This window comes from Apteryx mantelli, chromosome 3, assembly GCF_036417845.1.
Source record: "Apteryx mantelli isolate bAptMan1 chromosome 3, bAptMan1.hap1, whole genome shotgun sequence".
Taxonomy (NCBI): Eukaryota; Metazoa; Chordata; class Aves; order Apterygiformes; family Apterygidae; genus Apteryx; species Apteryx mantelli.
Genome location: NC_089980.1, coordinates 118,555,314 through 118,579,532, shown reverse-complemented (window position 1 = coordinate 118,579,532; position 24,219 = coordinate 118,555,314). Strand labels below are relative to the sequence as shown.

The 24,219-nt window shown below is 40.4% G+C and overlaps 1 protein-coding gene across 1 annotated transcript in view; it reads right to left on the bottom strand.

Annotated features, from left to right (window-relative positions):
* Positions 1-14,990: 14,990 nt before the first annotated feature.
* TPO (thyroid peroxidase) overlaps positions 14,991-24,219 on the bottom strand; it is a 70,413-nt gene continuing 61,184 nt past the window's right edge. The window contains exon 14 of the mRNA XM_067294606.1: positions 14,991-15,065. Coding sequence (XP_067150707.1) covers positions 15,034-15,065 — 32 coding nt within the window. The 3' untranslated portion in view covers positions 14,991-15,033. The remainder of the gene's footprint in view (positions 15,066-24,219) is intronic.

Here is a 24,219-nt window from a genome sequence, read left to right as displayed (position 1 = left end):
TCTGTCAGTGAAATAAAATAGATATTCTCCCTCCCTCTCTTTTAATGATCCCGTCTGGTGCTCATTATTGCAAGCCTCAAAGAGTGATAAAGGGAGGAAGGAGGGAGAGTCGGGCATGGAAGAAAAGAATCAGATGGCATTTTGTGAAGGATGTTGATAACAGTGCCCAGAATTTGGTGATGCAGCCAAGAAAGTCTCAATTCGGCAACGACCCCAGGTTAAGATAACCAACCCCTAGCTGTCCAGCTGGCGATAGGCAATAGTAATATTGGTGTTTTGAGGAAGATCTGCAGGCTAAATGGCAGCACAGGGTGCCTAGAGACTGACTGGATGTTTCTAGAAAATTTATTTGAAAGCCTGGTTAAAAGCAGGTGGAATTGTGGAGGATGGGCATAGGCGTCATGGCCTGTGCCAGGACATCTAGAGCAGGGGATACTGCAGAGAGAAGCAGGGACACATGGAAATTATAACATGTTCTTATATACAGAGGTGGTTGGGATTGTGTTACTGCACAGAGACTCTCTTTGAGGCACACTTGGCCTGGAGTGGTTATTAAAATATCTATTAGCAATGGCAGTCCTTGGAAATGTACAGGTGACTTCAAGGGCTGATCTGAGTTCCTGTGTATTCACACAATGTCCCTGGTCCGTACAGTTGGACATGGTGTAGTAGACAGGAATTTTGAGTCTTTTTCAATTTTAAGACCCCTAGAGATTTTAAAGGGTGCAGAGGCTGTTAGGAAGACCACAGGAAGGGACTGCTTTACAATATATATGAACTTGCTTTTTTCATCACTTCTGTGAAACCCTTCTAAGTAGTCCAGGAACCCCAGGTCTGCTGGCTGAAAATAATTACTCTGAAAAATGACTTCTCTTTGTGTCCTCTGCCATAAAGGTCTATCAAGGTGCCACTTCCTCTAATATCCTAGTCTCAGTAATTATGGCAGTAGCAGATTTTAATTTTTGGCTAGGAAAAGCTATTTTTCACTCTCATTTCTTATTTGGCCTTTTGACTGTTGAAGTCTTGCAGACAAGACATGACAAACTGCATCTAAATTCTGTGGAAATCCTCCAGTCTTTAACTTATATTAAATCAATATAGTTATTACAGAAGCACTAGCAACTTCAAAGATGTTTTTTTAAAGATGTAAGAAAACTACAAGAATACTTTTGCTCCTTGAATTTTTTTTCTTTTCAATTTTTAATCATTTATGCATGACTTTACCAAGAAACTTAATTTATGCCATATATGAATGTGATATATGAATAATTGCCTATGGAGGTGAAAGGGCAGAGCTGCAAGTTCCTAAAAGTAGTTAGTTATTTCCAAGAAAAACATAAACCATGCACAAAGCTCATTGCTGATGAATTTACAACGACATATCTCAGGATTTAAGTCTCAGATCTCTGTTTTGTTTCTAACATCTGATATAAGCTAACAGATGTTAGGTGAGGAGGTCAAGGCCAGTAGCCCAATGGGGCAAGGCTGCTGCAGCTTCGTGTTTCTGGGTCCAACCAGTAGCAAGGCTGAGCATGTATTCCCAGTTAAGTATCCTTCCCCACAATCCCCATACAGCATATATATGCATATATACATGGCTGGCCACACAGATCAACACGGACAGACAGTCTCAGCACTCACAGAAACACAAACAGCACCAACAGCCTCATCCTGTTCCCCTCTCTGGCCGATCAGGAGGCAGGTCCGTAGGGGGGCACATACATACGTGTGTGCAATGTGGATCCTGCCAGCAGCTGGGCTCAGACACTTGGTCCTCCCAGCAGCTGCCCCTGGATCCCCAGTCTCCCCGGCTGCTGGCACCTGGACACACGAGCCCCCGAGACTCACAGCCCTGCTCCAGGTGCTGGTACAGACCCCCTCACGCACACACACATGCATACATGCATGCATGCATATGCACGCACACACACACACAGTAGATCCCCACAGTAGCTGGCCTTGTATATACGGTCCATCGATTAGCTGGTCCTGGATCTTCACTCTTCCAGGTGCCTCACCCTTAGAGACTCACATATACACAAACACACACCCACACACACCAGACAGACATACACAGATGGGTCTCAGTCAGCTTCCAGCTCCCACAGTCTCTCTGGCGGTTGGCCTGGACTCCCTCGGTCTCTCTGGTAGCCAGCTGCCCCTGTGGTCTTGCTCTTAAAGACACAGGCACACTTCCTCCAGTGGTCTAGTCCTTAGAGTCACACACACACACACACACACACACACACACACAAAAAAGCGGGTCTCCCAGTTGATCCACCCACCCCGTACCATACAGTCCCTCTGGCAATGAGCCAGGACTTCTCCAGTCCCTGCAGTAGCCAACTCCCCTGTGGTCTTGCCCTTAGAGACACACACACACAGAAACAGGTCTCTCAGTGGACCCCCAGACCCAATGGTCTCCCCAGCAGTCAACCAGGACTCCCCTGCTCCCCCCGGTAGCCAGCTGCCCCTGCGGTCTCGCCTTGGAGACACACACACCCCTGACTCCCAGGTCACTGCACTTACTTGCCAGCCCGTCCAGCTTGATGTTCACTAGCGATCACACACTCACTCACAGACCCTCACTCGCTCCCGTCGCTGGCACCGCAGACACGGGACCCTCTGAGCCCTGGTCCCTCTTGGGTTGCTGACACGTGACATCACTCCTCTGGTCTCTCCAGTCGCTGGCACCACAGACATGGGGCCCTGTGACCCACGGTCTAACTCCAGCTGCTGGCATTCAGACCTCCACACACGTGCGCACACAGAATAGAGAGTCCCTGACCCATGAAAATAGTTAGAAAGGCATTTACTGAGAAGACAAGACAGACTGTGCTGACCAGGCACGGGGCATGGCTAGACAAGCATACCGACCAGCAGCTTGTTTACATGCTGCCGACCCTTTTTATCCCCTTGTCCCTCTGGTTTCCCACATTTGTTCCTCCCCAAATCACCTAGATCCCTCCTTTTCTCCACCTTTGGTTCCTCCCCTAAATATCCCATAATAAGCCTTGCACAATCCCAAAATGTTCTTCCCCTGCATCCCCCAAGTGTCCCATACCCGTAGGCATTGACCCCCCTCAGTCCAGAGGGTGCTCTGAAGATCTGCTCCCGTTGACTCATTGTGGTGGGTTTCACCCCTGGGCCCTGGGGCTGATGTCCTCCTGGGACAGACCTGGGAGGAGCTGGACAGGGTGTCCCTTCTCCAAGGAGGAAATCTGTGTTCCCCACTTGCAGTTATGCCTTGGTGCTCTGTTGTGCTTGGGGAGGTGAGCTTTGTACCACATAACCTAATAATAGATGCTTGTGCTAAATACTTCTTATGTTATATAAAATTATAAGGAGTCAAAAAAGACTACAATATTCTCAAATTAAAAAGCTAGAAAAGTTTGCATATAAAATATAAACAAGCAAAACAGAATGAGAAGAGACATGAAAGCAAAGGTTATCATCCATCAGTCAGAAAATAAGTAGCTTCAGTATTACAAATGAAGACTATTGGGATTTAACATGTGATAAAATACAGTTGAGCTTTACCCCTGTCCTTCCTGTAGATGGTACTGTAGCATAAAATATGCATTGCACCTTGCCTGCTAGTATTCAAATAGTCTAGCTGTGAATAATATACAAATTATTCTTGTACAAGTGTACAGGATTCCTATGCACATCATTGTGAGGGGCCATGTAAACATGTGAACCATTTATATATGGTTCATATATAAGCATAAGATTGCTAAAAAAAAAAAGAAATAATGCTAAATAAGTTGAATTCTTGCCATAATAAAAATATGCTGATATACTGTAGAATATGCCAGGCCAGAGCGAGGTTTAGAAAGACCTCAGGCATCTACTTGCTGAGAAGGATCAACCTCTTATTGTTTATTTTGATTGCTCTGCCTGGGACATAGTAAGGTGAGATTTCAGCCTAGTATTTTTCCTGAGGGAAAATCCCAGACACTTCCACCCTTCTTTGTTTCATACTGACTTCTTCCTTAATGTGAATTAACTTTATACAGTGCAAATACAGAGCAGTAGTAAAAATCAAGTTTGACACATATGGTACAAGCAATTCTTATTCCAGAGAAGTCTCCAAAGACATCAAGTTATGATGCCCTGCTTCAAGCTGAAAGAAAAACTGTATTTGTACAGGAGAAATGAGTGTCTCACTGAGATAGCTGCATGCTACAAGCTATTTCTGACCTCAGTGACATGACTGACTCCAGCAGAATGGAGTAAAGGAGGGCAGAATGTTATTCTATTATTTTCCATTCCCATGCAACAGTATCCTCCTGGTCTTGCAGGAGCTTGGAGCTTTAAGGTTTTAGAATTTTCTAGCTTTATTGCATATTGTTTGGAGCTAAAATGCTGTTCTTGTCTCTTTTAAACTGGCAAATGCTGATGCTTATGGCTCACTGTAGAAAAAAACCCACACCTCCACCTTCCTCCTCTTCTTTGTTTCAGCAGCAGTAACTGAAATGGTCATGTAAGCACCATCCTGGGAGGCTGCTCCCAGTCCTGAGGGCGGCAGAAGCCACACTACTCAGCTATAAAATATGACGGATGCTCCCGGCACACCAGTAACAGCAGTTTAAACGACCACCTGTGAGCAGAGTGAGCCATCAGCTCTTCTGCAAACCCCAAGCCCAGCTCTCCAGCTGGTGCAGGTCAGTCACGCTGTGAAAGGTGCTGCTTCAGGCAGCGAATTCTCCCTTTTCCCTGAGCCAATGCTGTGCTGAAACACAACTCCCTGCACAAACTCAGGATGAACAGAATGAGATTTCTTGCCTATGCCCTACCTAGCATTTCAGCTGAGAGGGCTAAGAAAGGCCCAGATTTTTGCCTTGCACACAAATGTTTACCACTTGGACATGGAACACTTTTTTTCTTGAAAAACGGTGGAGCTCTATCAGCATATGCCAACCTAGCATCAAGTCCACTGAACATGGTAATTGTGGGGCAAAGGTAACAATGAAAATTAAGTAAATAGCTAAATTCATTTGTCTTGGCAAAAGCAGATGATATCGCTGAATGCTGCAGAAATCAGAATGACTGAATATGGAATAGCCTAATTGCTCATAGCACTCAGTTTTATTCTGGATTTTGTTCAGCAACATACTGATATAAACAGATGATGTGAGCTTTGTATGAGTATTTTGTGCCCTTTTACTGAAAAATATAACTTGAATACTTCAGTGGAATACTAGGACTCAGCTAAATTCAAAAACTTCTTCTCTCATCCAAATATGTGTGCGTGAACCCAGACGTCTGCTCCCCACGTCACTTTGTGAAAAAATGGCTTTTCTTTCTTAAAAGCTGACTCATATTTTAGCAGCATTGCACACTGAAGCTTTGGATGCCCTGCTGCCAAGTGAAATCTACAGCTCTAAAGGATGACCTATGCTTGGCATGCATCTATCTGGGGAGAATCAAGTGCTTAAGCAGGTATCTACAGAGCGCAGGGAGCAAGGGGCTGTCTAATCTGGCTGGGAGCAAGTGCTGAGATGGTGGGTCTTCAACCTGAGAACTTTTTTAAGAATTTTCTTGAACAGCTTTGACTGATCCTTTTGTTTTTAGAAAGGAGGCCCAATCTTGCTTTCCTTCTCCTCTCAGTATCAGGTTTTCTAGAAAAAAAGGTTTTCGCTGCACTGTAGCGCTCATAATGCAATGCATGCTAATCGCTTTGTTGGAAACAGCTGTCTCTTGGGCCTCCTAGAATCACCCACAGCACATTTTAGGAAGCTCTCTCACATCACTGTATACTTTAGTCCACCCTTTCTAGACTTGGAGGCACCAGTATGCCTGTTTGGCAACTGAGACTGCTTCCTAGTCAAAAGAAGCAGTATATAAAGAGAAATGATGAGAGGAGAGATGAAGGGAAAGATAAAACATTGACAGGTTATGAAAATTCATATTAGAATGTAAACATATTGTATTTGGCAAAATATTATTTGAGTTGTTTATAAAAGAGGGTTGTCCATTTTTTTTTCTTTTTTTTTTCCCTACCGGTCTATGAGTTGTCAGTCACAGCTATTGCATTATTTGTTCAGGGAAAAATCCTGATCCTAATCTTCTGAGTGATGATGGGTATAGTGGAGCAGAAACAGTTGCAGAACCGCGTGAGTTTCTCCTGACCCATTTTGCCTCCACAGACACAGGGAACCCAGAAGCAAAATCCAGATTAGCCTCTATGTGCTGTTTTGAGACATACTTCTGCATGTACCTCCCCTGACTCCACTGCACCCTCTAGTCTTTCTGTGTGGACCGAGTAGATTAAAAGCAGTGGTATGAGGGCCTAAAAATATACAGTTTAACTAGGAATTTAATATTATGACTGATAAGCAGTAAGAGGTTAAACTAAGAATTGGGATGTCTGCAGCCCAAGGGACTAACAAAATTCTGTCCAAGCGGATATTCCAAGTGGAATTGTAAGGATAAGGATGAGCAAACTGGGAAATGTTCAGCTACAGCATTAGAGACTTATAACATGAGCTGAACACAGTGCTAGACGGACCGGGGCCTGCCTGTGAGCTAGCTATAAAGTAATTAACCAGTTAAAAAGTATATGATAAATGCATGATGCGATATATAAGGGAACTGATTAAGCATACATAAAAGGAGAGCTCTTGTTTGAACTCTTTAGCATCAGATCTCTGGACAGCTGTACCCCTGCTGTGTGCTGTTCGATCAGGGCTACACGGCATTGCTGTCTGTGAAGCTGCCCTGAGTCAAGGCACTGAGTGACAGTGCTACCGTCAAGCTGAACTGCCGGCTGAGTGAGCCTGGTCTGTAAAAGACGTAGGATTGAAAGGAAAGTTTGGAGTAATGAGCTGTGGATGGTCTGCGAGCACACCTGTTGACGAGGGCAGGATTTGGTCTCCTCTCTGGTGCTCAGGCAGCCGGCTGTCCCAGGCACCGTGTGCCAGTGGTGTGGAGCGGCAGCTGGCCAGCAGGAGGGAGGGACCCTGGGTGCATCTGCCAGGCATTTTCATCAAGCCTTTGATTCAGAACTTGAGAGTTCAGCTGCGTTCCCTGCCCTGAGCTTTTCGTTTTCTGAGCCTGGCTGCTGTCCCTCCCAGCCTCCTCCTCCCCTGCAGTGTTTTACAGGGTAGCGTTAGCATGGGCTAGAAACCCCCCAACGTTTGCCAGCTTCAAACAATTTGAAGAGTGTTCCTGCAGCAAGCATCAGGTATGCTCCTTCCCGTAAAGACTGCAACAGTAGTGGGCTGCATGATCGGAAAGAAAGTTCATTAAAGATGAAAATTTGGTAGCAGAAATTGTCAGTCACAATATAACCTTGAAGTTATTTGGCAAAACCGTTTGTCATTGATGAAATGCTTGTATCAATGAAAAGCTGTCACGGTAAACGTGAGTTAATCATAAGCTATTTGTGAGAAATAATTGATTTGTCTTTTCTGCTCCTGAATTTACAATCAGATTTCTGTTAATTGTCTTAGAACTATGTACAATAGTGAACACCTTCCAGGAATAATAACTTCTTTTTTTTTCAAAAAAATGAAAAACGCATTACTTTGAGTGACCGCTGAACAGGAATGAGAACTCCCAGCAATTTCAAAGGGAATTCTTTTTCTCAGTTATGTCATTGCTGTGGTCTCATTATTTTACCAATGCATAAAGCTTTAGCTTTACTATACATTGTTTTTCCTGACACATGTTTATAATAACTTATCGGCTCCAATACGCTTCTGAAGATTCAATATACTGATGTAAGCAGCTGCTTTGATCATATGCAGTTTATTTAAATAACCAAACTTAAATAAGGAAATAGATCAAGATATAGATAGGAGCTGAGAACATCCTCTCAGACACTGACCTGCTGTTTCTTGATGCTTTTAAAATCTCATTGAGACTACATCTGCATTATTAAAGTGCAAATGCTTGTACAAATCTGGCTCCTCTTTAAAATTTCTTCTCCTCCCACTCCCCAAATCCCTTTCTCCATTCCTTTTGTTCTGTCTGCAGAGCTACCCTTTCTACTCAGCCATTTCTCTTTTAAAAGCTTTTGTCTTCTAAAAGTGAATTTGAATCCCACTGATAGCCTTGAATAAATGCAGACCCTTAAAGCACTTTATCTTCTAGTCCACGGGCCAGATCCACAGCTAAGGTGGACCAACATAGCTGCATTGTCTTCAGTGAAACTAGGCTGGTGAACTACACTTGGGGATCTGGCCTTTTAATGGTCACCTACTTAATGCATCTAATATATCAAGAATAATATAATTTCTAGCATACCAAAAATAGTCCTGAGAAATACAGCTGTGTCATTTCTCCCATATGTTCAGATAAAGTCACAGTGTTTTCATTTGTATGCTTTCCTATAACTGCAGGAAAAGCAATGAATATCTTCTACTATAGAAGAACACTTGAATACAAATGAACATCATTACCATAAAAGAACTATGTAGTATTTTTAGCAGATTTTTAATTAAGACAAGAATTAATAGCATAGATAAAGTCTAGTTAATTTAAATAGTTCCTACCTCTGATAAGATACCTTATCAATTTAGTAGAATAACAGTGATCTGTTCTCTATATTTTTAGCCATTACAAGAGTAAAAGTGTTGTAATTAAACTGGATGGTATAAAATTAGTCCGAGTATATCTTTCCAGAAGATAGCTATATTAAAATTTCAATTAAAAAGTGAAATTCAGCAGAATTTTCTTGTTTTGAATTTCCATTCATTAATTTCACTGTTATTAATAGTTATTAATGTCTTATTGTAGTGTTAGTACTTCTAAACCACAGCACAATCCTCATATCTCACTTTTGTTTTGTGAATCTATACATTTTTTCTGAATTATATTTAAAACAACAGCATTTGGTTTAAAAGGACTCCTAGACTCAGAGCTTACAATATAAACCAAAATATGAGTCTTTCCAAATGTATGGCTAATGAGGCCCGACACAAGTGAAATTCAGCACTTGCATCATAATTCTGTGTTCTCAAGTACCAAGATTCACTGATTCATACATCACTTTTATTTTTAATGGATTAGGAGGACTGAGCACAAGTCCTCAACGATTATTTCTGAAACTTTGAAGAGCTGAGAAAAATGTAATGAATCAGCCAGTATGGCAGAGATATTCAAATTAAGTGCAGATACAGAGTATTGCAAGGGCCTATATATTTAGAATAAAAATTGTCTGAAGTAATTGATACTGATGTGCTTTAATTCAATAACAATTTATCATTTGAAAATTTTAATATATATATATTTATAGTTTGATTTTTCACAAGTTTTTCACCAAAATGTGCCATTGTATTTCCTGCATGTAGAGAGTCTTTAGGATGCAGACATGTCGGAATCATTCTTTTAAATAAATGTTTATAGTTTATATAAACCACCACATAACGATCACTTGGTGAGCCTAAAAATTCTTCATGAAAACACTAAATCAAAATGATAACAAATTCCTACAGCTTGGCAAGACTCTAATATGTTTTACATGCTTTCTGAAGTACATCACTTCCTTGGACTCTTTTAATGACTTGCATACTGGGTGACCCAACTAAAGTAAGTATTAACTTTGTATTTACTTTTTTTTTTAAAGAATGAAGTTGAGGGAAAAACAATTGAAATACTTTGCTATTTTGCATGTTCTTCCACTTAAGCAAGCATATTTAAATGGTAAAAAAGGAGGAACACAAAATATTTACAGCTACCAATCTCCTACCCATTTAATCAAGACTGGTCTGCCTGTACCTCAGATGGGGCACCAGCCTCACCTCAGTCCCTGGGAAAGTGATGGAGCAACTAATCTTGGATTTGCGAGTAGTCAGCATGGATTCACAAAGGGGAAATCATGCTTAATCAGCCTGAGAGCCTTCTATGATGAGGTGACTGGCTTGGTGGGCAAGGGGAGAGCAGTGGATATTGTTTCTCTCAACTTTAGTAAAACTTTTGACACTGTCTCCCATAGTGTCCTCACAAACAAGCTGATGAAGTATGTACTAGGCAAGTGGACAGTGAGATGGACTGAAAACTGGCTAAACTGCTGAACTCAGAGGGTTGTGATCAGTGGCTCAAAGTCCAGATGGAGGCCTGTAGATAGTGGCATACCCCAGCAGTTAATACTGGGTCCAATCCCGTTCAACTCCAGCACCTGGAGAGGAATAACCCCATGCACCAGTACAAGCTGGGAGCTGACCTGCTGGAAAGCAGCTCTGCGGAGAAGGACCTGGAAGTCCTGGTGGACAACAAGTTGACCATGAGCCTGCAAGGTGCCCTTGTGGCCAAGAAGGCCAATGGTATCCTGGGGTGCATTAGGAAGAGTGTTGCCAGCAGGTGGAGGGAGGTGATTCTCCCCCTCTACTCAGCTCTGGTGAGCCCACACCTGGAGTGCTGTGTCCAGTGTTGGGCTCCCCAGTACAAGAGAGAAATGGAGCTACTGGAGGAAGTCCGGTGAAGGGCCACTAAGATAATGAAGTGACTGGAGCATCAGACATACAAGGACAGACTGAGAGAGCTGAGATCGTTCAGCCTGGGGAAGAGAAGACTGAGGGGGGATCTTATCAGTGCATTTAAGTATCTGAAAGGAGGGTGTAAAGAGGATGGAGCCAGACTCTTTTCAGGGGTGCCCAGTGACAGGATGAGGGGCAATGGGCACAAACTGAAACACAGGCAGTTCCATCTGAACATGAGAAAAAACTTTTTCACTGTGAGGGTCACAGTGCAGTGGCACAGGTTGCCCAGAAAGGTTGTGGAGTCTCCATCCTTGGAGGTATTCCAAAGCCATCTGGACAGGGTCCTGGGCAATGTGCCCTAGGTGACCCTACTTGAGCAGGAGGTTTGGACTAGATGATCTCCAGAGGTCCTTTCCAACCTCAACTGTTCTGATTCTGTGATCTCTCTAGAGGTAAGGTGGTCCCAAACAAGGCACAGTGTCCCAAGTACAGCTTCACCAACATCAAGTAAAAGGGGATAATAACTATTCTCAGTCCTTCTAATGTATCCACTATGTGATTTGCATTATTTCTGGTGAGGGTGCAGTGTTCATACTACACTAGGCACCCACTGTACTCCAGCTTACAGCCCTTCAGCAGGTCTTCTACTCAGCTGGCCTGCTCACAGTCTGTGTCCGTGCAGGAGGTGGTTGTACCAGGGTGTAGGACGTCTCACTTCTTGTTGAATGTCATGAGCTTTCTCTTGGCTCAGTCCTCAAATGTATCGAGGTCCTTCTGGATTGAAGCTCTGCCATTTGTTGTGTCAGTCCTAATTTGGTATCATCTGCACATTTGCAGAAGGTGCACCTCGTGTCATCCATGTTGCTCATAATGAAGAGCAGCAGCCCCAGTAGTGACCCTTGGTGTACAGGTGTAATGTGAAGTAGCTGTCTGTCAGTCAGTCTTGTAGGAATCATCAGCTGTGTGAAAGCTTATGGGTGTATCTGTAGCATACTGTGCAGCTACTCCAGGAGTGCCAGCCACTGTCTCTACCTTGTGCTGTGTAGATATACCAGCTCATTTGGAGCTAAACTGAATATTTCTGTGTGGTGCTACATTTCATACTGTAGACTCTACAGAACATGTAATTGATTCTTCTTACTGCTAGAGACAAGAGTTCAAGACCAATTGAGCTTTCTTCTTTTTTAATATTACAGAAAGAGTTTAATGTCTTTTTAATCCCTGTGGTGCAGGTGAATTTGTCATTTCAACGTGCTAAATGGAGCTCATTAGAAGTTCCATGTTATCTTGTAATGCCTTACAGTAAATCTGTATTGTACGGCAGTACAGCTATTCTGTCTTACAATGCAGAAACAGGGCATTATTCAACCATGCCTTTGAAAATGCAGTGTGAATTTGAAGACAGAGAGCATGGAAAAAATCTGAAGGCTCAGTCTGGAAAATATCAATGCTACTACTTTAGACAGATTTTCAATAACCATTGGCAGTGACAACAGCTCAGACAGTTTGTTAATCTTTGTGATTCTAAATCCTTGCTGAATCTGTGTACTAGATAGCATTTATTTTCTGCTTCCTCCATGCTTTCACATTTCTATTCATTTGTATATCTTAGGAAAGTTATTTTTTCATGCATTCTGTTTTTTTTCCCTAATTGCTGCATTCACAAGAGAAAGCTATAGATTTTTTTATATGTGTATTTACAGATTTGTTGACTGTCTTCTGCCAATATTAAACATGTCCTCTTTCAAATGAAAAATTAATATGTAAAAAATCCATATTCTTAGCAGTGTGTGAAACTCCAAAAGAAGCTCAGAAAGGAGAAGTAGCAAGAAAAGACAAAGTTTCCTTAGAAGGCAGTAGGACAATATTTAAAATTAGCTCACCCAACAGCAATAAAAATGAGCTCTCTTTTCTGAAAATGTGGTCAAATTTGTCATAAATGTAAAAAAAAAAAAAGAATTTTTTTATAGAGAGCTATACACATGGGAAAGCTGAAAAGTCACCTTCAAACCTGTACAAAAAGATAGGCAGTGTCAAGGCACAGTGTCTTAACTATGAGTCATGTGCAGAGATCACTATGGATATAAATACCAGCAAAAATGACAGTCTGAAATATTGCTACACACTGGTGCAAGTGCAATTGTCCTGTTTTAATTTTCATTTCCTGACATATGCATCTATCTTGCTTATATATTCCTAATTTGGTTTTTGGACAAAGATTGCCAAAACCCAGAATCTCTAATATACCAAGTGGCTAGCATGTAAAAGAGGTAATTTGGATGAATAGAGAGAGCAAGGAAGCTATATTTCAAGTGGATGTGCTAATGGCTGAGCAGGAAGCATTTATAGATGGAATGAAATGCAGATAAATGAAATTGAGGGAGTACATTGGATCTTTATTTTTTTACTGAAGATTACTCTGGAGCTAGATAAAGAATAAACATGTTCACCTCTGTTTACCAAGAAATGAAGAGAACATCTTGGGACTTTCCAGATTAAATACGATTTACATTTGCAGTGGATATTATATCCCTGTTTAATTACTTCAAAACACTGGGAGACTAGATAGATTAAAATGTAACATACTTTGAATGATGATATTGATGGTGATACAGAACATTAAGAGTCTAAACACCAGATTAAAGTAGGATGGTATTAACTATGGAGGCACTTTGTTAAGAGAAATTCAAAACTATTTGCCAAGATTGTGTCTGGATACTGAATGCTCTCAAATTAATTTAATATATTCTTAATTTGTCCATTGTCTTTCAAAATGTTCTAAACCATTTACATGCTGAGTAAGTTATGATGATCCTAAAGAGAAGGAAAAGAAGTTTAAATAAATTTTTCACCTAAATCTTGGCTGAATTTCATGCACATGTAGAAAATGTTTTGCTGATTTGGACCCCCCAAAAATCTAATTTTCTAATTTTAGAGGGCTGAAACTGATGAATGACTGCACCAGCAAAATTGTCTTATGTCTCACAACTCACAAAAGGATTTTCATACTTTACAACCTCATCAGACAATGGTGATATTGGGAGCTAATTTGCTGCATGCATAGTGTTGCACAGTGCCTTAGGTGCCTTAGCCTTTGTGTTGCTAAGAGCCTTACATTTGCAGTTGCATAGCCAGCCTTCCACTGGCAGCTGGGTACCTGCCACCCCAGCTGTTGGACAGGGTTTCCCGGGGACTCAGGGACAGGATTTTCCCCTTGTTGGTCTTCAGCTCTTCTCTTGTGCTGTCATTCCCATGGCCTTGCCCTGGTAAAGCCAGTAGCATGGCTGTGGCAGGTTCTCGGGGGAAGCAACTGCCACTGGCAGGAGAATCACCCCATCTTTCTTCCCTTTTCCTACTGCTTGGTTGGAGCTTTTGGGGACCCAATAATACGGGTGCACAGAGCTTAGCAGCCTCGACCAATGCGTGCTCCAATCAGCACTAACAGCATCGTAAGCAGGAACCACCAACAGGGAGTTTGAGCAGGCTCCAATGACACCTGTGTAGTTACTGTGGGAAAAGTGTTATGGGAGGACCCTGCTGTGCTGGACAGGAGCTCAGGGGAGGCTTCTTTTCCCGCTGGCCACTGGGGAGAGTTTTCCCTTTCCCTTTTCTCTGTCTCTCCCTTTCCTTTGGTTTGTATTTTCCCCCCAAAAGTAACTTTCACTGTTGGAGTCAATATATGCCATCAGCTCTGAACCCTGTTGGCAAATTTTTGGTGCTTATGAACCTGTCTCAGCATCCACTATGTATCAATGGCTCTTTCTGCACCTTGCTAATATCCTCCTCTACTCATCTTTTCTTGCCTTGACTATTAAAAATGTCTTTTCTATATCTCACAAAGTCCATTTTCCTCAATTCAAGCAGACTATAGTTGTCACCTGCTTTTTCGTGTGTGCGCTAAAAACTATATATCATCATCCTCCTCCTATCTAATACAGTTTCAGTGGCTCCCTGCTAATTTGGGATTCAACTCAAAAAGCAGTCTGCAAGCAGAGTTTTACTCCTGTCTCCATCCAGTGTTCTACTGAGCTCCCTGGTCTCCATGGCTTACCTGCAATCCTCGTTTCTGTGGTACCTCATCTGGAAGGAAAGAGGAATTCATTTGATGTCTAGTTTCAAGGTGAAGTTGAATTTTGCTTAACAGAGTTCTCCAAGTTGTTTCTTTCACTGATTCAAGTGTTTTACACATTGTCAAAGGTATATTAACACCAAAAGACAATAATTTGCCAAAAACTCCTGAACAAAAGGTAAGCAAGGCGTGTAGGAAGTTCCCAATGCTTCTGCAGGCCTTCCAAATCTTCTTCACATACATTTTGTACACCCTTACCCTGAATTTGGGAACTGGATCACTCTATGTAAATACACCAGTCTGTAAAACCACTCACATTTTTGTCAAAGTATTTTTGGAGTTCCACTAAAAATTATTTTTGTCATGAAAACTTGGGCTGGATGTAGGATTTCACTGTGGAAATATTTTCTCTGGTGTTTTGGAGACATTATACTTTACTAGCTGGATCATTCAATGCAGTGGTTTGCGATGTCTTCAGCTCATGGCATTTTTTGCAGCTTTCTCTTGTGGGTAGATTGATTCCATCTTTTAATATGTTCAGTTCACCTGATCTACCAGCTGAATATGCCCTGTTAAAACAAACAAACAAACAAACAAACAAACAAACAAATATGTTGCACCTTTCAAGTTGACGGCAGACTAGGTGAGATATTCAGCATGAATTCTGTGTCATATAACTAACTATAACACAAAACCTAAAGAAATTCTTTAGCAAAAAGTTGAAATATATTATTTATAATGGCTTCCAAACATAAAAGGAGAAATTACACAAATAACTGGGGAATTTTTGTCTTAAGACCTCAAAATACTGAATGCATACTGAAGGCCTGTACCATCTATTAGGATATACTCTGAAACAGTGCCTAAAGATCCAGATTCTGCTGTCATCAGCCTATGATGACCACAGTAGTTTTATATCTCTCAACTATGGATGACAGCTGACAGATGGATAATAAAAGACAATCAATAAGGTTGAAGGTTCTTTCAACTTCAGCTTTTTTTTAGTTTAACACACAGAAAATAAAATTACCATTGTAACTTTTTCTAACCTTTAGCCACAAACTTCCAAAGTTGCAAGGTCAAACAGGGCAGTTAAAGTGGTAGCTATACCACAGATCTTTTAAATTTTCAGGGTGCTGTGGAAATGTCTGACTTCAAGCAGAGTTATCAGCCTGAAAAGACTCCCAATTTGAGCATTTTCTTTAAAAGCAGAATTCAAGACCTGAGCACAAGTATGTGTACATATACACATGCACTCACACATACCTACACATGTCCATTGTACATTTTTGTCCAGCTCTTATCTACAGAAACATTGTCGCAGAAAACAAACAAGCAAAAAAGATAACAATGGAAGTTGTATTGGCAGTTGCAGACTTTACAATGGAAGTTGCAGGCTTAATTTTCTGTTAAAACTAATTACTTTTGTTTTCCCAGTCTGGCAATTTAATGTGCACAAAGGGATCTCTGTATTTCTGTGAAAGTTCTGTGAGCTTGACAGCACTGAATGCAAGTGCTGGTGGAGGTCTTTATAGTTCAGTTTTCAGCCTTAGCTCTTTAAAACCCATCAGACTATATTTTTTACCAGTTAAATACAGCAATGGAGATGTTTTTAAAATACTTATTTAAAAATTCTAATCCTGAGAATTTTTCCATTTTTCAGCTCCCTCTGGCTAATCTACAACTATCTTGTCAGTGAGCACATGTGCACACATGCAGACACACACATACATGCAGACAAGGACATGCAGATTGAATGTTAACATTTTGCAGCTATTCCTCTTTTTAAAGTAATTTACTATACAACAGAAATCCTAAAAGTGGCAAAAATAGAGCTTTCCTTATTACAGAGACATATAGGTATTTCACCTCAAGTGAAAATATTCTCTTCTGAGTAGCTTTTAGGGGAGGAGTGAGAGTTTAAATCCTGTTCACTTTTCTGTACCTACAAATAATAATAAATTACAAAATAAAAAAAACAATAAAAAAAGATGGTGGCAGCGGTATTTATCTCCATGTAGTGTGAATTTAAGGCAGCGATTTAACATAATATTATTAGAAAATTCTGGCAAGGCGTTGTTAATTCATCATCTTTACAGTTCTCCTGTAGCAGGTTGGCTATTAAACATGCTGCCTGTAGAAGTCGGTCAAACATGTAAATTAGCTCAGTACAGATGTTACATTGCTCCTTGTCCCTGAATCATTTCAATAGAAATACACTGTCTACTGCATACAGGGCAGTCAGAGGACTTGGCTACATGAAGAGTAAAAAGATACCTTTATATGGGTGCCATATGAAGAATTCAGTTCATATAGTAGTCAGAATAGAGTCAAAATCATTTGCAAGCCCTGGCCATTGAGTCTGTGATCAAGACAGCTGGCTAAGGCACCTTGTATGTATTATTTTTTCAAGTGACCAATGTTTCTGAGATTTTATTACAGATAGTCTAAAACATAACTTGCTACTATTTCTCCCTCTATTGCAACTAAAATGGTTGGATTTCTTCTTAATTCTGCTAATTCAGCCTCACTGGATAGTAGTGCATAGCTTTAACAGTATCGAGCCTACGCTCGTGATCAGTGCAGTCTCCAGGGATGTCTTGGATGTAGCTGTGAGGCCCTTTGAAGTCCTGTTTTCTCTAACCTGTATGCTATTATCTAATAAGGGCCTATTCACAAAGGAAAAAGTAGGTCTCAACTGTTCTTTCAAGAAATGTCAGCGATGGAGCCCATGTTCTGAATCTTGCATGCATAAATGAATTTGCCTGCAGCCTTAAGATAGGAAATAAAGGTTGGGGGCTGGCTGGGCATGCTCTGTGCTCATGTATTTCCAAACTGCCTCATTTTAGGCAGCTCTGCTCTCTCTCCCTCCCTCTCTGTCTGTGTATTTGGTGAGGGAAGCTGAATGTCATTCTGATGCAAATCATTCACAGTAGAGAACCTAGCTGTTCATTTGCTGTATTTGATCTAACCCTTGGGCTTCTATGTTCTTTAAAAAATGTTTCCTGAAGAAAATAAACCAAGTGCTCTTGTAAAAATGATCAATAGTAAACAAAGCTTCACTGGGGGAGTAAGCACAGGAAATTCAAAAAGGTAAATTTCTGTTTTGTATGAAAGTCAAATTAGGAGACCAAACTTTATTCAGTGAATGACTTATCTATGAATGGCTTGGAGCTTTGCAAGAAATCAATTTTCAAACAATTTTTTTTTTCTTTGTATGATCTTTTGGACATTCTCTTTTGTAACTCAGGAGAATGAGGGCAGAAAGGTGAAATGTATGTGAATGTGCAATGTAGGTAAAACACAGGCAAAGCAAGGTAAGCTGATGCTGTAGCTAACATTAACTTACTGAACGAGCATTCTTCCTATTGTGTTTTATTAATGCTACTAATGTTTGAGTCATAATTTCAAAAAGTGAAAGTGATGAAGACAGGAGTTGCTGCAGAGACCAGGAAGCTATTTAGAATATATATATATATTTAATTCATTTTGTTCTTTTTCTTATGGATATCAGAAGGATAGCATCCTCATGTTATTCTGATATTGCAAAGAAGTGGGGCATGGGAAGGAGTGTAAGGACACAGCTCAGTGTGTGATGGATAAAAAGAGTGAAAATTGAATCTGGTATTACTCAGGGACAGGGAAGTAGCTTGGGTATCAAAAGCAGGGAGGCAGAGCCAGGTTTTCAAATGTGTTCAGCACTGCTGTGTAAGTCCATGCACTGTATGGCCCCAAAGGATCACATCTGTCATGCTTCACAAACTGTCAGTCTCCTTATTATAAATTCTTATTAACCATGTGAGTATGTCTCAGTAAAACTTTCCAAAGCATTAAGCCCATTGCTGCTCCTAAATTTCCAGTTTGCTGATTGTTTTCTGCCTCTCTAATTCATCCTTGCAGTTATGACAGAAGAACTTGGTTTGTTTTTTCCTTTTCCAAAACCAGAAAAATCTCATTTGTAGATTTACTAGTGGAGAAAGACTGCTGTAATTACTTATAGACCTGGTGATGCAAAAGAGTCCCACTGCTAATGCAGATTAGACTAGCAGTCTCCAAAGGGCTTCCAAAGTCTGCAGGAGGAGAAATGCTTTGTAGAGGTGTAATTAATCATTATTCATTTTGTTAAATAAATTTCACTCTGTGTCTATTAGGTTTTTGTAGTGAGAGGATAATTAAGTAACAAATTCTCTTAAACAAAAATTTCCACCTATTCAAGCTGCACCAGAAATTAACTTCAGATGTAAATAGCTTTCACAAGAGGTGTCTCAGTTGTTATATGTCATGTGGTCTTTACTGTAAAAGAGAGAAACATCAACTGAAAAAGATAGGGAAGATTCTATAAAAGAGCCACAAACCCCACACTTGTTCCAGTAAAATAAAATATTAATTGTGCTCTAGCATTTGTATGCACTGTAAAACAGCTTTTGCTTGGGATCTGCTTTCAAGCTGAGGTTCCCCTGCTGGCCCCCTCCTGAGCTATGTTGCAGAGGCATCGCAGCATGTCTGTGCCAGGCCACGGCCCCTCTTCATCCGGCCCCGGTCCCGATCTGCACACCTGACTCCCTGGCCTTGCCTTGGCCCATCCCTGGCCCCACGGCCCTGCCTGGCCATCGCGGGGCAGGGCCCCAGTCACCCTCAATGACCCCGACCCACGGGCGACCACCTGGCCCAGCCTCAGCCTGGCCCCGTAGTCACAGACATCAGGCTCTACACAGGCCCCTCTCCTTTATGTGTCTACACCTATGATGCTATGAACTTACAGACTAAATTCACCCTCAGACAGACAGCTAAAGTAGGTTAAAAGATCTCTGCCCCAGAAGAGCCCTCTGACTGTAAAGGGAGACTAAATTCAGCCCCAGGTAGAAACTGAAAATTAAGTGATGCAAAGCTCATTCTCCATGCTGACTTAGTATGTGGAATGCCGATGCATAGTAGAGTACGTCGTAGCTTGCAAGATTATACTGCCAGAATGCAACACCTGTGGGATATGAATTAAGCAAACCAACTGACCAGATTCATAGAAGGGGAACCAACTAACTTAAATCACTGAAATCACAAAAGTAGTATATATATATATGTATATATATATGGAGGTTTTGGTTCTAGTACCATCATATAAATTTGGAAGGAGACTAGATGTTATTCCACTTGTGAAAAACATAGTAGCATCTTTTATGACTAGAAATGGTTCAAAGACCTTGACTTCACGTCTCGTCATTTTTCTCTTTTATCTTAAGCTGAATCACTTATGATTCTGGTTTTATTCAGTGTGCCTTTAACCGCAAGAAGTCAAGGGCCATGTCTGCTAAGGAAAGATTTCTAAAGTTCCTGAGGAGAGAGGGACATAGTTTCTCACACGGGATGCTTTAATTTGTTCTTCCTATTGTTGTCAGGCTTTTTTTCATTGAAGGTATAAATAATCACTTGGTTTTCTGTTAAACATAAAGAGAATTGATACTAGAGTTTGCAATAATCCAAGAATAAACAAGTATAAAAACACCACAGGAGAGAAGACAAGAAGATCGCTCTGTATAATATGCTTGCTCGAATACTCCCTTGGTACTTACCTCAACTAAACAGAGAGATTCCCTCTATTTTAAAAGCATAATACATACCAGATAGAAGCCAGATATCACAAGCTCAGAAACAGGTCAAAGAGAACAGTACTACTTTACATGATAACAGCCCAAAGGCAGAATTTCTCCCATTGAAGAAAATGGCAGAATTTTACAGTGTGAGGACTTGTTCTCACTCCATGAGAAATAACTTCATTTAATGAGTTTATTTGAATAATATGTAAGAGGGATATCATGGAATAATTCATTCAGAAACAGTCAAAAATAGGTCAGAACAGATTACGAATAGCATCATTCTGAAACATAACAATTATTATCATTCCTCCTACTAAAATCTTACATAACTATCATTGTCACTTTGTCATATTTCTTACATTTTAGTTGAAATAAGATTCACATTTGAATTTAGGTAAGGGTAGAAGTAAGCATCAGCAATTATTTGTAGTTATAGCCAATGGGCTTTTTGTAGTCATTAACAGTTTGGCTACCTTAGCACCAACTCTGCCTCCAGACCTCAACTAATTTTGGAGGGGAGGTCAGTAGTCTGCATGTCTGGTATTCAGAGAGCATTTGCAGTAGATCAGAGTCCTTGACAAAAGTTTTAACATGGCTGTGTTAAAATACTAGAAGGCATCTATAGGGCCATTCTAGCTGGGAAATGATGTAAAAAAGCTGAGAGCTTTGTTTTTTTCTTAAAGCTGAAAACGGAAGGCTGAACCTTCCTGCACATTTGATCACAGGATGGAAAATGGTAAGAAAAAAAAAAGAAGAATATAGGCTGATATTTTGTTTTTGTCCAAGAAGTTAGTATTGTTTAGATACTTTCCAGCTGACATCTTGGTTACTTGTCATCCTGTGAAAAATGTCAAAAACTCCCTGAAGCATTGTGGAATACCTAAACCTTGAACCATATTTCTAAGTCTCTCCATTAACACAAGGGATCATGGGATTTTAATGACCAAAATGGGTCAGTGCATTTGATTTTTAGCTCAGCTAGTAGGGCACTAACCTCAGCCTGTACTTGTTTACCTTTACTAATATTTGGCTATACAGAGAATGGCAGTGTCCATTATTCATTATTCAAGGAGCTGAAAAAGGAAAGGAAATACAAAGCTTTTATTTCAGTTACATCAATGATTATTGAAGATGTGAGACTATGAGCACTCGTAATGTATAGTGCTCTGCCAGGCTGAATGACAGATAAATGCTGGGAAGAAATAACTGGGAAAATTACAGCTCATTTTGATTGTTGGCTGAAATCTCTCTTGCCACCTTTATGGGACTGATCAAATATTAACATTTCTTGTTTCTTCAAAAAATAACATTCACTCTTTCCCTTGTGGCCAAATCTCATTCAGCAGTCAAAGCAGAGAAAAGATAATTAATTACAATTAATATAGTATCCCCAAGAAACCATGACTGGACATAAAGGATAAGCACTCTACACTTTTATGATAAAAAGGCAGAGAAAGAGCTTACAGGCCACGTATATGATAAAAAAGCAAATGCCTGAAAAACATAGGAGGAGAATGGAAGGAGTGTGATAATCCTGACTGAGCACTGGCTGCCTACCGTTTTTCAAGCACTGCGCAGGTGGCTTGACAACACTGTTCTGCAAAGGCGCAGCACCTAAAATCATTCTTTGCGCCATGAACAGTGCAAAGCATCACTGTGAGGGAACGGTCGGCATCTGCCTCTGCCTCTTCACTGGCCTTTCAGCTGAGTTCAGCCCTGTGGTCTGGACTCCTTCCCCTTGAGTGTTTGCCCCTGCATCAGCCCTGTGGTAACAAGGTCTGCAAAGAGGCTGGATGTCTATGCTGTATCCACAGACCCAAGATTCACATTTACACAGGCTCTGCCATACTGGGTGTTAATACATATTCCAGCAGCCCATTGCAACAAATATACTCTGCTGTGCCAAGTGCCCGAGTATCTCACTTTCTCACTTTCTGTGTTGTCTTTTTGATGCAAGTATGACCAAGTGTAAACAGGCACATGGTGATAAAGTGACCAAGCTCTCCTGGAGGGCGGAATTTGTGCCCCTGCAGGGTTGGGTATGTGATATATCTTCAGCTGCCATCTGCATCCTAGCAAAACTGGCTTGTTATCTTGGGAGTGGGCAGACATCCATCAGCTCAGCAGATGTGTATGCTTCCAGTGCCATGTAGGGCACCATGTGAAATAAAGGTGACCTTCCAATCTGGGAAGTTTGATCAGCAGTTCATCTTGAATTTCAGTGTTTGAAGGATATATCACATGACCGACAGACTTCTGGAACTAGGTATGCCAAGGTTGTTTGCAGCTTGTGAACCAGGATGGGAAGAATAACAGTAAGAAGGTTAATTCCTCATTAGCTTTCCACCAAAAGCCCTACAGAAGATTTTTTTTAAAAAGGGTGATATTGGTAATTCAGCTGTTCTGAATTTTCGGTGCTCTTAACTTCCTATAAATGTACAAGGCTTTTCATAAGTATGCTGAAATGCTGAAAGCAACTGCTGTGAATACTCATAGAACTCATAATATAGTTTTGATTTTTTTCATTTAAACAGTCTGATAGAACGGGAAATGTTTGAAAAGAATATAATAGTTGCTAAGCATTGTCAAAAATTCTCCAATTTTACTTTAATCCATGCACTTTGTTTTGCTTTTACACATATCTATCATTATTGGAATAACATTTTGCTCTGAGTTTACTACAAAGGTAATTTAAAGTGCGTCAGTGTTTTGTTTCAGTCTTCTCTCTTTATTACTGTCTGAATACAGCTCAGGATTTATTTTCTTAATTAAGTATTTGCAAGGACATCAATCCACCTAGTCAAGAAAAAAAATTCAGAATGTCAGAGGGTTTTTTTTTGGTAAGACCTGAAAAGCACAGAATCCAGGGCTCCCATAGCAAAATTGTCTTAAAATAAAGGCAGCATTTCTTCTCATGGTTTTGACAAAGGTGTCAAAAGTCATGTTTTGTGTGACCTCAAGCCAGCTGATTTTCTTACCCCTGCAGGGTGCAGTGCTGAGAGTACCAACCGACTTTGAGGACTGAAGCACCTGCTGTGATGAGTCAGTACTTAGAGCATCCTACATTTTGCAGCACAGCAAAGAAAGTTTGTCCTATATTATACTTCTAGCAAAGCTTAAAGAAGTAAAATTTTTAGAATTTATGTTCCTTTGACATAGCATTAAAAGCATGCAGAAAAGTAAGCACATTTCTCCAAAGGTTACAATCTGTCACTGTCATAAAATTCAGAAGAAAAATTAAAGCCAATTAAAATTAAGAGGCTAATGACAAATTTGGGGGGCTCAATGACTCTGAGGGATTCTGAGCATAAATTCTATCCTTCTGGAGTAAAATGCACTGTAGAAATATGTCTTTCTAATAATACTTAAAGAGGACTACATTTACAGAAGACAAAAGATGGTATGTGTGTAATTACATATGCAAATCAAAAGGATTGTTTTCCTGGAGACTGAAAAAAGGAATTCAGGTAGGCTAAGCTCAGTTGAACTGTATTGAGTACTAACATTTTGACCAAACAATAAATTTTGGCATATTTTTATGTTCCTAACTGTGAAGATTGGCTTCAAAAAGCCAATCAGAGCTTGTGGCTTCCAAATTAGTGTCAGGAAAATGCACATAATTCAAAAAGATGTCAGAAAAAGCAGTCAGATAACATTGTGCAGGTTTATATAGATATCTCCTTCTTCATGAGAGATGACTCAGTGTCCCCAATGTTAGTCACGCTTATTCATATCTCCTGATCTTCTAAACAGGCTTCAATAACTTCATTTTGGAGATTGTAATGGGTCAGAAGGTATCCAGGAAAGCATGATTTGAGAGTGATACCCAGGGTCTTATTAAATCCCAGCTTCTATATACTGTCAACATTCTTAAGGTAGAAGTGTAAAAACAGGGACAAGTAGCAGGATCTAATTTAAAAACATGTATTGAAAGAAACTATTTGCCCATTTTTACCCAAAATGTTCACTGAATGTTTTCAATGGCATTTCAGTCTACTTCAATAGAGTAAGTATATGTTCAATGTTTCTTGGTGCATTCTACAGTGAGAAAGTGATATATATTTTCAGTAAAAAATAAAAGTCTTTGGTATTTCTAATATTTGGACTCTTCTAAGAAGAAATGCTACAATGG